Consider the following 12581-nt stretch of genomic DNA (forward strand, 5'->3'; position numbering starts at 1 on the left):
TTCGTCAGGGAAGGCGACGAAAAAGAAAAACCTGAAGACTACGCCGTACGAAAAGTTGGAAGAAGCGCTTTACACGTGATTTATGGACATGCAAGCCAAGAACGTTCCGATATCCGGGGAAGCGCTACAACGGAAAGCGCTCTCTTTTGCATGTCTGCTGGGCTTTGATGACTTCAAAGCAAGTTCTGGCTGGCTGAGGCGTTTTAAAGAGCGTTATGCGGTTGTAGGCAAGGTGATATGCGGCGAGCAAAATAGCGTCAACAGGCTTGAGGCCAGTGACTGGTTGTCTGAGAATGTACCGGACATCCTAACAAGCTATGCCCCCAGAGACATATACAACGCCGACGAAAGCGGTCTCTTCTATCAAATGCTACCGAAAAGAACGCTTGCCCAAAAAGGTGCGTCTTGTCACGGCGGCTAATGGCCAATCTAATGGCCAAAAAATGCATTTCCCGATTTTACGCATTCCGCGATGTAACGAAGTAATTTGCGGCTCCAGTCAACTTCGTTAAATTGAGGTTTAACAGTAGATCCATCCCGAAAATACGCCCTCTTCTGGCAGAGTTTGAAATACTGCACAGCTGCGTCTGTAGAAGACACCATAAAAATGGAAAGCTGATCGCTTATATATAGTTCACTTAAGAAAAGAATTATCCAAGTAATATCCTTGCCATATTAATGGTCTCTTTTGCCCACGTCACTGTGCAGAGTTTTCATATTCGTCTGAAGAGAAAGTACTATTGGGATGGGTCTATTGAGAGTATCTCGTGCTCAGAAAAGGCTGCAGGAAGTGCTTGGTCAATATTCGAAGGGTGAGTTGGGAACCGGTTCGAACCGGTTCACCCTTATTAAAACCGGTAACCAGAGTGATATTATGTGCGCTACCCTAAACCGGAACCGAACCATAACAAAATACAATGCTACTGAACCCGAACCAGAATGATGACCGGTTCGACACCCTGGATAAACCTGGTGACCTTCCAAAACCTTCTAATCCACTCCTCCTTTCTCCACCCCTGTATAACAAGACCTCCCCGTTATCCAATCGACGTCAAGCACCTCACTCCTCTTCTCTCACCCGTCAACCAATCGGTATCGAGCCTCGCGGCCACGCTTTTATCCAGGCTTCACTTTTCGGCTTCCATGACATGCAGAACACCAAGCCAAAAAATGTTTCACATCAAAAGTTTAAAGAAAGAAGCTACACAAAACACATTTTTTTAATTATCACAAAGACACCACCAAACAGGTAGCACAAAAAACAACGGACAAGTAGAAGACTGGATGGGAAAAGCGCTGCTTTCAACCGACGTTTCAATTAAAAGAGAAAGAAAAGACAAGGATGAAAATGCCACCTGTCCTGTCCATTCTTCTACCTGTCCTTTGTCTTCAGCGCTATCTGTACAGGTACATATAATTGTTACCACTTTTGATGTATGGGTGGGATAGGGCACTAAGCACACCAGTTGGAAGACACTTTCCATGCACCGTAGTTCAGCTAACTAGACCACCAGCACATATTGTGTTGGTAGAAGAGATTGGCTTTCCCACCTTGAGGTAGTGGTAGCGGAGGTCCGGAAACCGCGCCAGCCTTTTCCAATCCACGTAGAACTGGAAGGCGCTCTGGGCAGGGGCAGGCACGTCCGGGGCTCTGGGCAAGGCCGACGGGGCGTCGGCGTTCTCGGTAGATGCGTCGCCTTCGACAGACGGGACGTCTTGAATGGGGACTCTCCGCAGTGGCCTCTGCCCGGAGCATGAAAGAGCGGACCTTTTGATTGTGCCCGTAAGCAGTTTCGCACAATGTACGGCTTGTCCCCCTCCAAAAAAATTAATGGTTACCTTATTCAAAAGTTACGCCATTTTCCGAAAATCCTAAATGGAAAAATTGGGCCCATTCTCGGTAACTGTCGCCAATTGGCTCAATGTAATCCAGTGCTCTATCGGCCACCCTTTTTCCGTTAAAATTTTCGGAAAGTCATGCAACTTTTCAATAAAGATTGAAGAAAAAGTAAGCATCTAGAACGAAGACGACAAAACAACATCTTTCAAGCTGTGGTTGTTTCGTCTTCGTCATACTTGTTTATTCTTCCTTCAATTGTGACCCGCCAACAAAACAATGCCAACAACAAAAGACGCCGTCACATAGGAAACAGTTGGACAACGTCGACACGAGAGAAATATGTTTCTGGCGACCCTGTCACATTGGGGCAATGGAAACTGTCAGGAAACATGTTTTTGTCACCCGGCAAACCGCATTCGCCGAATTGTGTTCCGAAAGTTCGGAGATCACCCTGTCACAGCGAGCTGACGCCGCGGCCAACAAGGGGAACGTCTCGCCATCCTATTGGTTTACCTCTGTTTGTGTGCGGGTCGGGCATGAAATGTTGTGTCTCCACAAAGTGCCAGTGCGTTTAAAGAGACGAAAATTACCACGGGTTGACATCCACCAGTGGCAGTGACTGCAATAATTGACATGGAAAGTATTCTCCACTCCTTATTTTATTGAGATGCTCTTTATTCCCTGACAGAGCAGCTAGCCCTAACCGAGGTAGACGTGATTGCTGCCATTTTCCTTATTTATGCCAGCTTACGAAAGTCGCTCCAAACTTCATAAAATTTCCATTTCTGGCATAAAAGACACTGATGTCAGCTGTACCCCAAAGCCTCCTGTGTCGTCTGGCGCTCAGCTGCAAACATTTAGAAAGTGCAATTGACGGTTTAGCCGACACAACTGTCGGTACAATAAATATTTCTCAATGCTATTTACCTTTCTCGTCTGCTTTGTGACCGCTTCATCAACCACAACTTCCAGGGTTTTAAAACAATTGTACGTGTCTCCAGCTGCAGTTTTCAAGCACCAAATATCAACATCATATTCGGCAGCAGTCGTTTTCAAGCTCAGATTTTTGTGTAGCATGCTTTCGCGGATGATTTTTTAACATATTTTCAAAGAGTAGGCAAGCATGCTATTTTTATGATTCTAGCGGTATGTAGTCTGATCATAGCTAGCAATTCAAATTTCAGTTGACTGTTTGAATGTTCAAGACACCAGTTGTGACATTTTCAATTATCGCTTTTCGTAATTACCGTATTTACTCGCATAATGAACAAACTTTTTTTCCCAAAAAATTGACTCATATTTGGGGGGGGGGGGGGGGGGGGGTTCATTACAAGGGGTAAAATTTTTGCAACTACACACTTTCTGCAAATGTCATATTAGGTGCCAATGTGACACGGCAAGGTACTGTGGCACGTCTCCACTGATGGAGGCGCACCCACGGCTGGTCGGGGACGTGCCACAGTAACCATGCTTTATGAATTGCAAACCCTTTTAGGGCGCTTTCGGGGTGCCTTTTGCCGAAAGAAAAGCACCGCCGTGCCCTACAAAGCTCCCTCGGCACAAAAGGCAACGACCGTTCTCAGGCGATATATATTGCTAGTATCCATTGCTAGTATCCAGCGGGCATGCTCAGGTATATCCGCGACTACGCGTATAACAACTCGTACGAAGTCTAACCCCCCACCTCCGAAGCTCGCTCGCATAGATCGAGTTTCGTTCATGAAAACAAGAACTCGTACAAAGTCCAACCGCCGACCCCCAAAGCATACTCGCACAGATCAAGTTTCGTTCACGGAGGGGCTACCAGACACTCTCAGCCTACAGCGCAGTGTGCACCTGGCTGTGCCGTTCTGTTACGGATTAAATAAACACATTTACCCGGAGTATGTGGAATTAGGCCTAACCACTTTCACGATTTCACTGTCCGAAAGCGGATCACAGACGACGGCTTGTTTGTTGGCATCAATGCAACCCATAGGCGAAGAATGACCGGGGCTCGGCACTTCCTCGACCCAAGCTTCGTCAAGTGCGCGCAACACTCGGTTTCACGGTTGATCACTTTCGTAACTACCATAACTACGCACTTGCGGCCATATTACGAGAGCGGCTTGGCTTGGCTTGACTTGGCCCGAGCGCTTTGCATCAAAAGAAAACTGGATTGGTGGCTTGCTAAATTGGACAAAATTTGAGACTCGGGAATCTGAAAATTGGAGGTGCGTTGATTACGAGAGGGGGAAAAAAAAGACAAAATATTGATGCCCATTGTGGGGGGGGGTGCGTTCATTATGCAAGCGAGTGCGTTCACTATGCGAGTAAATACGGTAAAAAAATTCAGTTTTTAAATTATAATTTTTAAATTATCTCTTCTGCACATCAGGCTTGAACATTACTAAATAGTTTTTCAGGACTTTATTTGTGTAAATCATTTGACATAAACATGTTGCTGATTGGGTGCTTCACACTCAACTGTGTTGTCGGTTGTCAGCACGAAATTTGCTCATCCAACAAACCGGCTAACACGCATTGTCCAAAACAAGTTCCCGCTGTTTTTGTTGCCATTACACCAAGGCAACAGTGCCGCTGTCGTCCATGTTGTACTGATGTTTTGGCAATGTGACAGGATGGTTGGACAACAGATGGATAGATGGATGGATGATAACGGCTGTACCCTTTGTAACGGGCGGTAGCTTGCGCCGCCTAGCCTAAAAACAATAACAAAAACCTGATTTTCCTTTTCAAGCCAATGCGTTTCTCTATCACCAGGTCATGAAGATGATCGCCAGGCAAACCTACGGGGGATCGGGCAAAAATACTGAAAAAGTCACCCACCGCCTCCTCCCCTTGGCAAGGGAGTCGCCAATTTTCCTCTAGTCAAACCTTGTCAGCATCACCTAACACCCGACCCACTGGGGGACAGGGTTCATACTTTGGGCCGGAGCCACTTGGGAGGGAATCCAAATTTTCCTCTCTCCTGCCTGTCCTCCAGCTGCGTTAGTTGTTGTACAGTAAACTTTTGTTAGTTCGACCTCGGTTAATTCGACTTTCGTTTAATTCGATAGTGTTCAAAAGTCCCGGCGAGCGCTCATACATTTCTATGGGAGGAAAAGTTCCATAGTTCGAACTCGGGAAGACTCAGCATCGGATAATTCGTCCCGAGCAAATGCGCGCGGGCTTACATTACAGGGCACCACGGCAGAAAAACCACCAACTAACGGCGAAACACGGGCCCTTTGCTGCGAAGTTGAACGTCTGCAAATATGCGCCCGCTTTTCCACGCCGTTGAGATGGACCGTAGCGAATGACACGAGCCAGCGCAACCAATCTGGCGTGGAGTAGTGCGGAGAACATAGCACGTGGTCGTTGGGCGCGGAGACAACACGTGCTCTCGAAGCGCTTTTCTGTAGCATCGTGTGCGGTCCATCTTGCGCCTCAGAAAGTGCGGGTTCTCTTTCCCTTTTTCTAATATTTTTCTCTGTCGCCGACGGTCTGGCTGCCCGGCGTCAAAGTTGGCTCGTAAAACTTACTTTTTTTCTTCTTCTTTTTTTTTCTTTTTTTTTTTTTAGCGCGCGATTTTCTGGAGTCGTGACGTTTAGTTACGCTGTTCTCCGGAGCCTCCTTTTAGACACGCGTTTTAAGAGTACAGTGGACAATAAAAGGAAGTTTAATTTTAACCGTTTTTCCGTCCCTTTTTTTTTTTTAATTCAATCATTCGGATAATTCGACCAAATTTTGACGTCCCGTCGAGGTCAAATTAACGAAAATTTACTGTACTTAGTTCAAGTTTCCCTAGATAATTTCAACCAGCACTCCAATCTCCTCTTCATTGCCTTTGCTATTTTATAATTCACCCTTCCATCCTCACCAGTGATACCAACTGGACACCGGCACCTTTGTTGCCCCTTCGGAAAGGACAGGACCAAGCTCCTCCGAGTTTAGAATCACATGCTCAATTGTTCCCGTCTCCTCCTTACATACTGCACAGTTCTATCTGTGTCTTCAGATTTGGCCCTATATGTTTTAGTTCTTAAAAGAAACCTGTCCTCGCCTCAAACAGCAGAGCGCTCCCTCTTGAATTATCGAATAAACCTTCCTTCTTTATTTCTTGCTTTTGTGACCTATGAATTGTCAAGGATGGTTTCCCCTGCATTTCTCCTCCCACATCCATCCCTCTGCCTCCTTAACTGCCTTTTCCACTGAATGCGTGTGCTTCCCCCCCTTGCCCGTCTGCAAGAATTTTATCACAAACTTTCATGTCTCTTTCATCCATCTCAAGCTCAGACTCCTCATATACAGCTATTTATAGATTTTATGTGCCCAATGCGTGTTCTTCGTGTCTGTTGATCTTTGGTGAAAATTCATTTTACTCCCCGTTTCTCTGCTCTCAAATGCTGACCAGCCCATATCAGCCTGAACTCCCTCCTTTGGAGCGTTCCCATGTTCCCCTACAGCTCTCCTGCCTATGCTCCTTTGTCCATCTCCAATTTCGCCTGAACTTCAGAACTCATGCGCAAGTCTGCATTACCAGAGGTTATTCCTGGTACCATTACTTCTTTCCATACTCCCCACACCACTTCATATCTTTTAAAGTTCTATAACACACTGAGCTTCTTAATGCCAAATTTCTTTTACCTTTACCACTAATGTCTCTCATATTCCTGGAGGTATATCTTACCTTCGTTGATCCACACTCGCAGGTATTTCTACTTGTCTACCATACCTTTATGTATGTTCCACATCCTTAAAGAGTGCCAACAAGCAGCATGTTGCTCGACTGTTGATCAGCATGTTGTGTTGATGCTGCCGTTATGTTTCCTAAACGCGACGAGGCTTTAAACGTCACCATACAAACTAAAGGGGAAAACGGCAGATGCTGTTCATGAACAAGCTAGAATGTGGCTTACCGGAAGTGGAAATTATACATGCTTGATCATGCTGACAAAGGCGAGAATGTGTGCCGCACAAACCACTCTGTGTGTCGTTTGTGCTATATTCTTGTAATTTTTACTTTTTATTTTATTATTTGATTTCATATTATTTGGTTTTTATTTTATGCATAAATTTTTATTATTTTACTGCCAAACTTTTATTTGATTTGAATTTGTTCTAATGTTTTTATTTATTTAATAATTGTATATTTTTAGGCCACCAACATACGCTGCCAAAAACAGACACTATCTTCTTTTTAGTGTTCCCAGAAGATGGCACCAAAGGTTTAAATTTTGAAACTTTACTATTTTTTTCCAACTGCTCCCAATTACATTCGGGTAATCGGAGCTTTGGCATGGTTTATTTGTGCAAAGCCATTGCCCTTTCACTTGCACAGTTTGCGGAGCCAAACTCAAGCAAACAAGGAAGCATGAATAGAAAAAGCTGGGAATCGAGCAAGATGTTGACATGCTCAAAGGTTCAAAATGACATAAAATTGCTCATGTCTGATGCCAGCTTTGATTCACAGCTGCAGTGCATGCACAAAATCAAAACACATTCAGCATCTACTGTTACAGACATTGTGGTGAACTGAAAGTGGGTCAAAGACTGATTACCTTTGAGCACTCGCATTTGGGCTTGAAGATAGGTTCCACTTTCACGACCGTGGCAACGGCCGCCTTCTCCACCTTTGCGTCAGGTTTTGAGACCGTTTTCCTAGATTCCTGCTGCTGCGGTGCCTCACTCTTCTGTGCATCACCTGTCTTGATTTTCTGAAATAAAGCAACAGTCAGCCTAATGCAAACTGTTACATTAAAATCTCAACTGCAGGCTAAGTAACCTCCTGTATGTAAAACCTCGGCCATTTTACATCTCTTTTTGCATGTAGCTGCAAATTCTTGCAGAGTGAAACAACACAACCTTGTTTTTTTCCTTTTTGTGGGCATTGTATTTTACATTGCATATTCATACTTCCCAGGACTATGTAAGCACAAAAACCTGTAGTCAAACCCACTTATAACAAATGTGATAGTTCCACGAAAAATGGTTGTTTTATCAGTAGTTTTTTTATATCTGGACTTACCTTTAAAACATGTTATAAATAGAGATAATGAAGCTGGTATTGGTAGTTTCACTCTGCCAGCTCTTTATTTAAAGAAACGGTTTGCACGATTCTAACGCGCAAGTAAAATAATTAAAATTTACCACATATCTCATATAACATATTTTATGAGACGCACGCCAACACAAAAATAAATGCCGTGCATTAGTTCAATGATGGTTCTTCGCTGTCCACAGAGGTAATTAATGCTTGCTTGGGTCTAAAGCATTCTAAGTGCCGCGCTTCCTGCGCATGTAGGAGTGCGTGGCCGTTGCCTCTGGCAGGGTCGTCTTTCTAACACTTTGCGAGCTCGTCGGGCGGATGGGATTGTGAGGCCACGCAGTGCTGCTCTGTTGTTATTTTTTTCCACCAGCGTGATGACCTTTAGTTTAAATAAAGCCTCCTAGTAAATTCTTTTTCCACATTCTAAAACGACACACAAGAGTCCGTAGACGCAAGAGAATGTGCATGATACGGGTACCAAAATGGTGAACGTAAACAAACAATCACGATGGCAATGGGGCTAGCCACCTTATTGAGTTTTTCTTAGGTTGAATAAAGGAGTCAACTCTCACGCCGTGCTGCGTTCGTTCGTTCCATGTTTGCAAACTCTTTAACTCGATGCTCGGTATAAGGTGGCTAGCCTCATCGCCATCGTGACTGTTTGTTTACGTTCACCATTCCGGTATCCGTATCAAGCACCAACGCCTCCAAGCACTTTCTCTGGTATCCACGGACTCGTGTCTGTCTTTTTTAAGGTGGGGAAAAAAAATAGACTAGGAGGCTTTATTTAAACAAAAGGACATCACACTGTCGGAAAAAGATAACAACGAAGCAGCACTGCGTGGCCTCGCAATCCCAGGTGCCCGACAAGCTCGGAAAGTGTTGTTTGAAAGACGACCCTGGCAGAGGCGACGGCCGCGCACTCGTACATACGCATGAAGTGCGGCACGTAAAACGCTTTAGACCAAAGCAAGTATTAATTACCTCTGAGGACAGCGAAGAACCATCGTCGGACTACTGCACAGCATTTATTTTTGTGGTGGTGTGCGTTTCATCAAATCTGCTGTTTGAGGTATCTGGTCAATCTTCATTATTTTACTTGTGCAGTAGAATCGGCAGCAATTTACTTTTTGATTGCTGTATTTACTCGCAGAATGAACACACTTTTTTTCCGAAAAATTGATGCAAAGTTGAGGGGGGCGTTTATTACGCGAAGTAAATTTTTGCGTCCGTATTCACTCGCATAATGAACGGATCTTTTATCCCGAAAAATCGACGTAAGTGCTTATATCTTTGCGCGCGGCGTACGACTCAAAAACCAAACTGCAAAATGAAAAAAAAAAAAAAAAAGCCTCTTTTTGTTTGTTTTTTTTCTTGCTTCCGTGTTGTCTTTTTTTCCGCCTTTCGCAAGTTGTTTCGTTTGCCCATGCTACCCATCAGACCTGCCAACCCTACAATGCTGAAAATAGTACAGGGGATGCCAAAAAACACTACAATTGTGTGAAGAAATACAAAAACTGTTTTATTCTTCAAAAACTTGGTTTAGGTAAGAAAAATGCCTCAACTAGGGCACAAACAAATCATGCATTGCACGAAATGTCTTATTCTTTAGGAGTAGAAGGTGGGGCCAACACTGAGGAAGTTGCAGCTTTTGCTTTTCTTAGGAAGTTATTGTCGAACACTTGTTCATGATACTTTCCGGACTGGCTGCATCTCACAACCAACAACTGTTCAAGAGTCTTTTTCGACATGAAGGAGCGTAACTGCGCGTGTGCCTTCTTCACTTTACTGAAAACTCTTTCACCTGTGCCTGGTTTAACGGAGACGTTAAAGAGCAGAGTTCTTGCTCTTCAACATCTCTACAACAACCGCCGTGAACGGCACGTTGAGTTTGATCAAAAATGCCGTAAAAAGGCATTCTGCTTGGGTAGTGTCGTAATGCGTCAATCAACTAAAGTTCCCTCCAAGCTTCTCGTTGGTTTCAACTAAATTTGCAGAGTCCTTGTGCTTTTTTTGTATTCAGATGACACAGAATGCCCCGGCAACCAGCGTGCGAAATGTTGACATCATAGCGACACAGACTGCAAAATGCGTACCTTTCGCCTTTGCGCGACGTCTTCATAAATGGAAAGTCGGTTGAATAGCTGGGAATAAACGCTTGAAAGTATTTTTTTCCCGACATCTTGTAGGGATCATAAAAAAGTTCCAGTAACACAACGCACAACGTCGCCACAACAAAGGAGAATTCCTAAACAGTTTTGGATTAAGATGGATGGATGGATGTTAGCGGTTATACCACCCCTTACAACACTGGAGCGGTAGCTTGCACCCCCTGGCATACAAGTCGATGTACCAGTGTTGCCAACCCCAACTTGTAAACATTCGAGATGCAGCTTAAACAAAAACTTTTTTTTTTACACGGTGTGCTGAAGGTCGTACAAATATTGTTGTTAATACGATAACCGTAAGAAAGCACTGAAAAGCGGACACTTTACGATAAAATCGTAAAACTTGGCAGGTATGTACCCATGCATTTGCGACCTGGCTGCACCAGGATAGAAAAGTGCATTAATTTTGAGGGCTTCTCTTTCCAAAGCGCGAGGAAAAGGCGACGGCTTCTCCGCTTCTCTTTCTTATCTCCTGGCGCGCAACGCGCGACCTAAATCTAGACTGCGCTGTGCAAAAAAAAAAAAAGCTCCTCTCCATGTGTTTTTTTTTTTTTCTTGCTTAACTTGGATCTTTTTTAAATTTTTTTAACACCTTTTGCAAGGCCTTTTGTTCGCCCAGCTGCCCATGCATTCACGACCTCGCTGCACCAGTATAAAAAGTGTGTTCATTTCGCACGCGTGGGGAAAGGGGGTCAAAATTTTGACGTCCGAGTTGGGGGTGCGTTTAATACGCGAAAGAAAAAAAAAAGTACAACTTTTGAGAGCCGACTTGGGGGGGGTGCGTTCATTACACGAGTGCATTCATTGTGCGAGTAAATACGGTACCTTGAAGCTAAATCTATGTGTTTTAAAGGTAAGTCCAGATATAACGAACTACTGATAGAATGACCACTTTTCGTGGAACTATTGCGTTCGTTATAAGTAGGTTTGACTGTAGTGTAATAATATATGTATACATACATATGTAACAGGCATGAAAGCATAAGGGCCAAAAGCATACTTGAAACACAGAAGAGGACCCTTGGTCAAAACAACCACAAAATAATTTATTCGACACATTTCGGCCAGAGTTCCATCTCCGTCCACCAAGGGTCCCCTACTGTGTTGTACACAGGATGTCTTTTCTAAGAGGGAAAATAATATTGAAAGAAAACGGACACTAGAAATAAAGAAATGACTCCTGCAGATTAATCTTGTCAACCATGGCAGACACCAAGTTACAAGTCTAAAGTGACAATTAGCAAACGAATTACTCATGAATTACCCCCTCCCTGCAAGACGTTTTGCTTGCACGCTCTAGACCACACCTTCTACCACTCACCATCCAGAAAAGAGAAATATTGTCGAGCTGCCAGCCATAATTCCTCGTGCAGGGACAACTCGCGCAGACTCCATCTCACTATTCTTAGAAATAACATCGTCAGATTCTTTCTACTGGAGTCATCAGTTTCCGACTAATTCACACCCCCAATGATATTGTAAGCCCTGCCACTTTTTGAAACGCACTCATCTCGTCTTTGATACGTAACAACACAATTACTGCTTTACTCCATTTTTGCTTAGTGTCAGTTTACATGTATTCTGATGTTTTGTCCTCCCTTACGTAAAGCCCCTGCAGAAAAACTAAGAATTTATTTTTAAAGAAGGAATGAAATGAAATTTATTACTTAGCTTTTAAAATTATAATTTCTGTCGGCACATTTCAATTAAGATGTTCGCTGTCAAAATATGCAAGTTAAGGCACTGACACAGCAAAGGTCCCGATATGCAAAGACATCTCCAGAAAGATTGACTTTGCCGCTGGGAAATTCTGCTACAGGACGATGAGCATGCAAAAAAAAGAGACGCACCAGTTCGAGCACCCGCAGCCGCTGCGCCGCCTCCTTGTTGCTCGGGTCCAGCTGCAGCACCCTGCGGAAGTCCTCTGCTGCCAGCTGGTGCTTGCCCAGGCCGTCTCTGGCCAGGCCTCGCCGGTGGTACGCCTTCACGTAGCCGTCGTCCCAGGCAAGGGCACGGCTGCAGTCTTCCTCCGCCGCGCCCAACCTTTCCCGCAAGGATAATTACAAAAATATTCTTTTATTTACCGCTTGTCTATCATTTCACGTTCTCTATGTGAATTTGTTTAGTATTTAAATCGAAGAATCCTCAGGCAAGAAGGATTTCTGACAGGCTGAGTGTGAACAACAAGCGGCGCTCTTCTGAGCAATTTAGAGCTTCTTACCTTGCACTTCATTAGTCAGCCGCATCATCTTCTATTACAAGCAGAACAGAATGCGAAAGAAAAAAGTAAAGAAAGAAAAAGGCTTAACTCCTATGGAAACACAGCGAAGCCACCGGTCTTCAAACCACAGGGTGCACTATGGTTTGAAGACTGGTGGCTTTGCTGCGTTTTCATAGGAGTTAAGCCTTCTTCTTTTTAGAGCGCAGCTCTTAGGGGCCCGTTCCCGGCTTGAGCGGCGTCGCCGTCGGCGTCGGCGTCGCCGTCGGCGTCGCCGTCGCCGTCGCCGTCGGCGTCGGCGTAACCAAGGTCATCCCAAGGTCA

The 12581-nt window shown here is 44.5% G+C and overlaps 1 protein-coding gene across 1 annotated transcript in view; it reads right to left on the reverse strand.

Moving 5' to 3' along the window:
* Window positions 1–12581, reverse strand: part of LOC8029348 (RNA polymerase II-associated protein 3) — a 58826-nt gene that overhangs the window by 18577 nt on the left and 27668 nt on the right. Inside the window, exons 5-7 of the mRNA XM_029982744.4 lie at window positions 11890–12082; window positions 7384–7539; window positions 1552–1743 (exon numbers count right to left, since the gene is read on the reverse strand). Of these exons, the coding sequence (XP_029838604.4) occupies window positions 1552–1743; window positions 7384–7539; window positions 11890–12082 (541 nt within the window). The remainder of the gene's footprint in view (window positions 1–1551; window positions 1744–7383; window positions 7540–11889; window positions 12083–12581) is intronic.

The sequence above is a fragment of the Ixodes scapularis genome, unplaced genomic scaffold (assembly GCF_016920785.2).
Source record: "Ixodes scapularis isolate PalLabHiFi unplaced genomic scaffold, ASM1692078v2 PGA_scaffold8__174_contigs__length_109621045, whole genome shotgun sequence".
Taxonomy (NCBI): Eukaryota; Metazoa; Arthropoda; class Arachnida; order Ixodida; family Ixodidae; genus Ixodes; species Ixodes scapularis.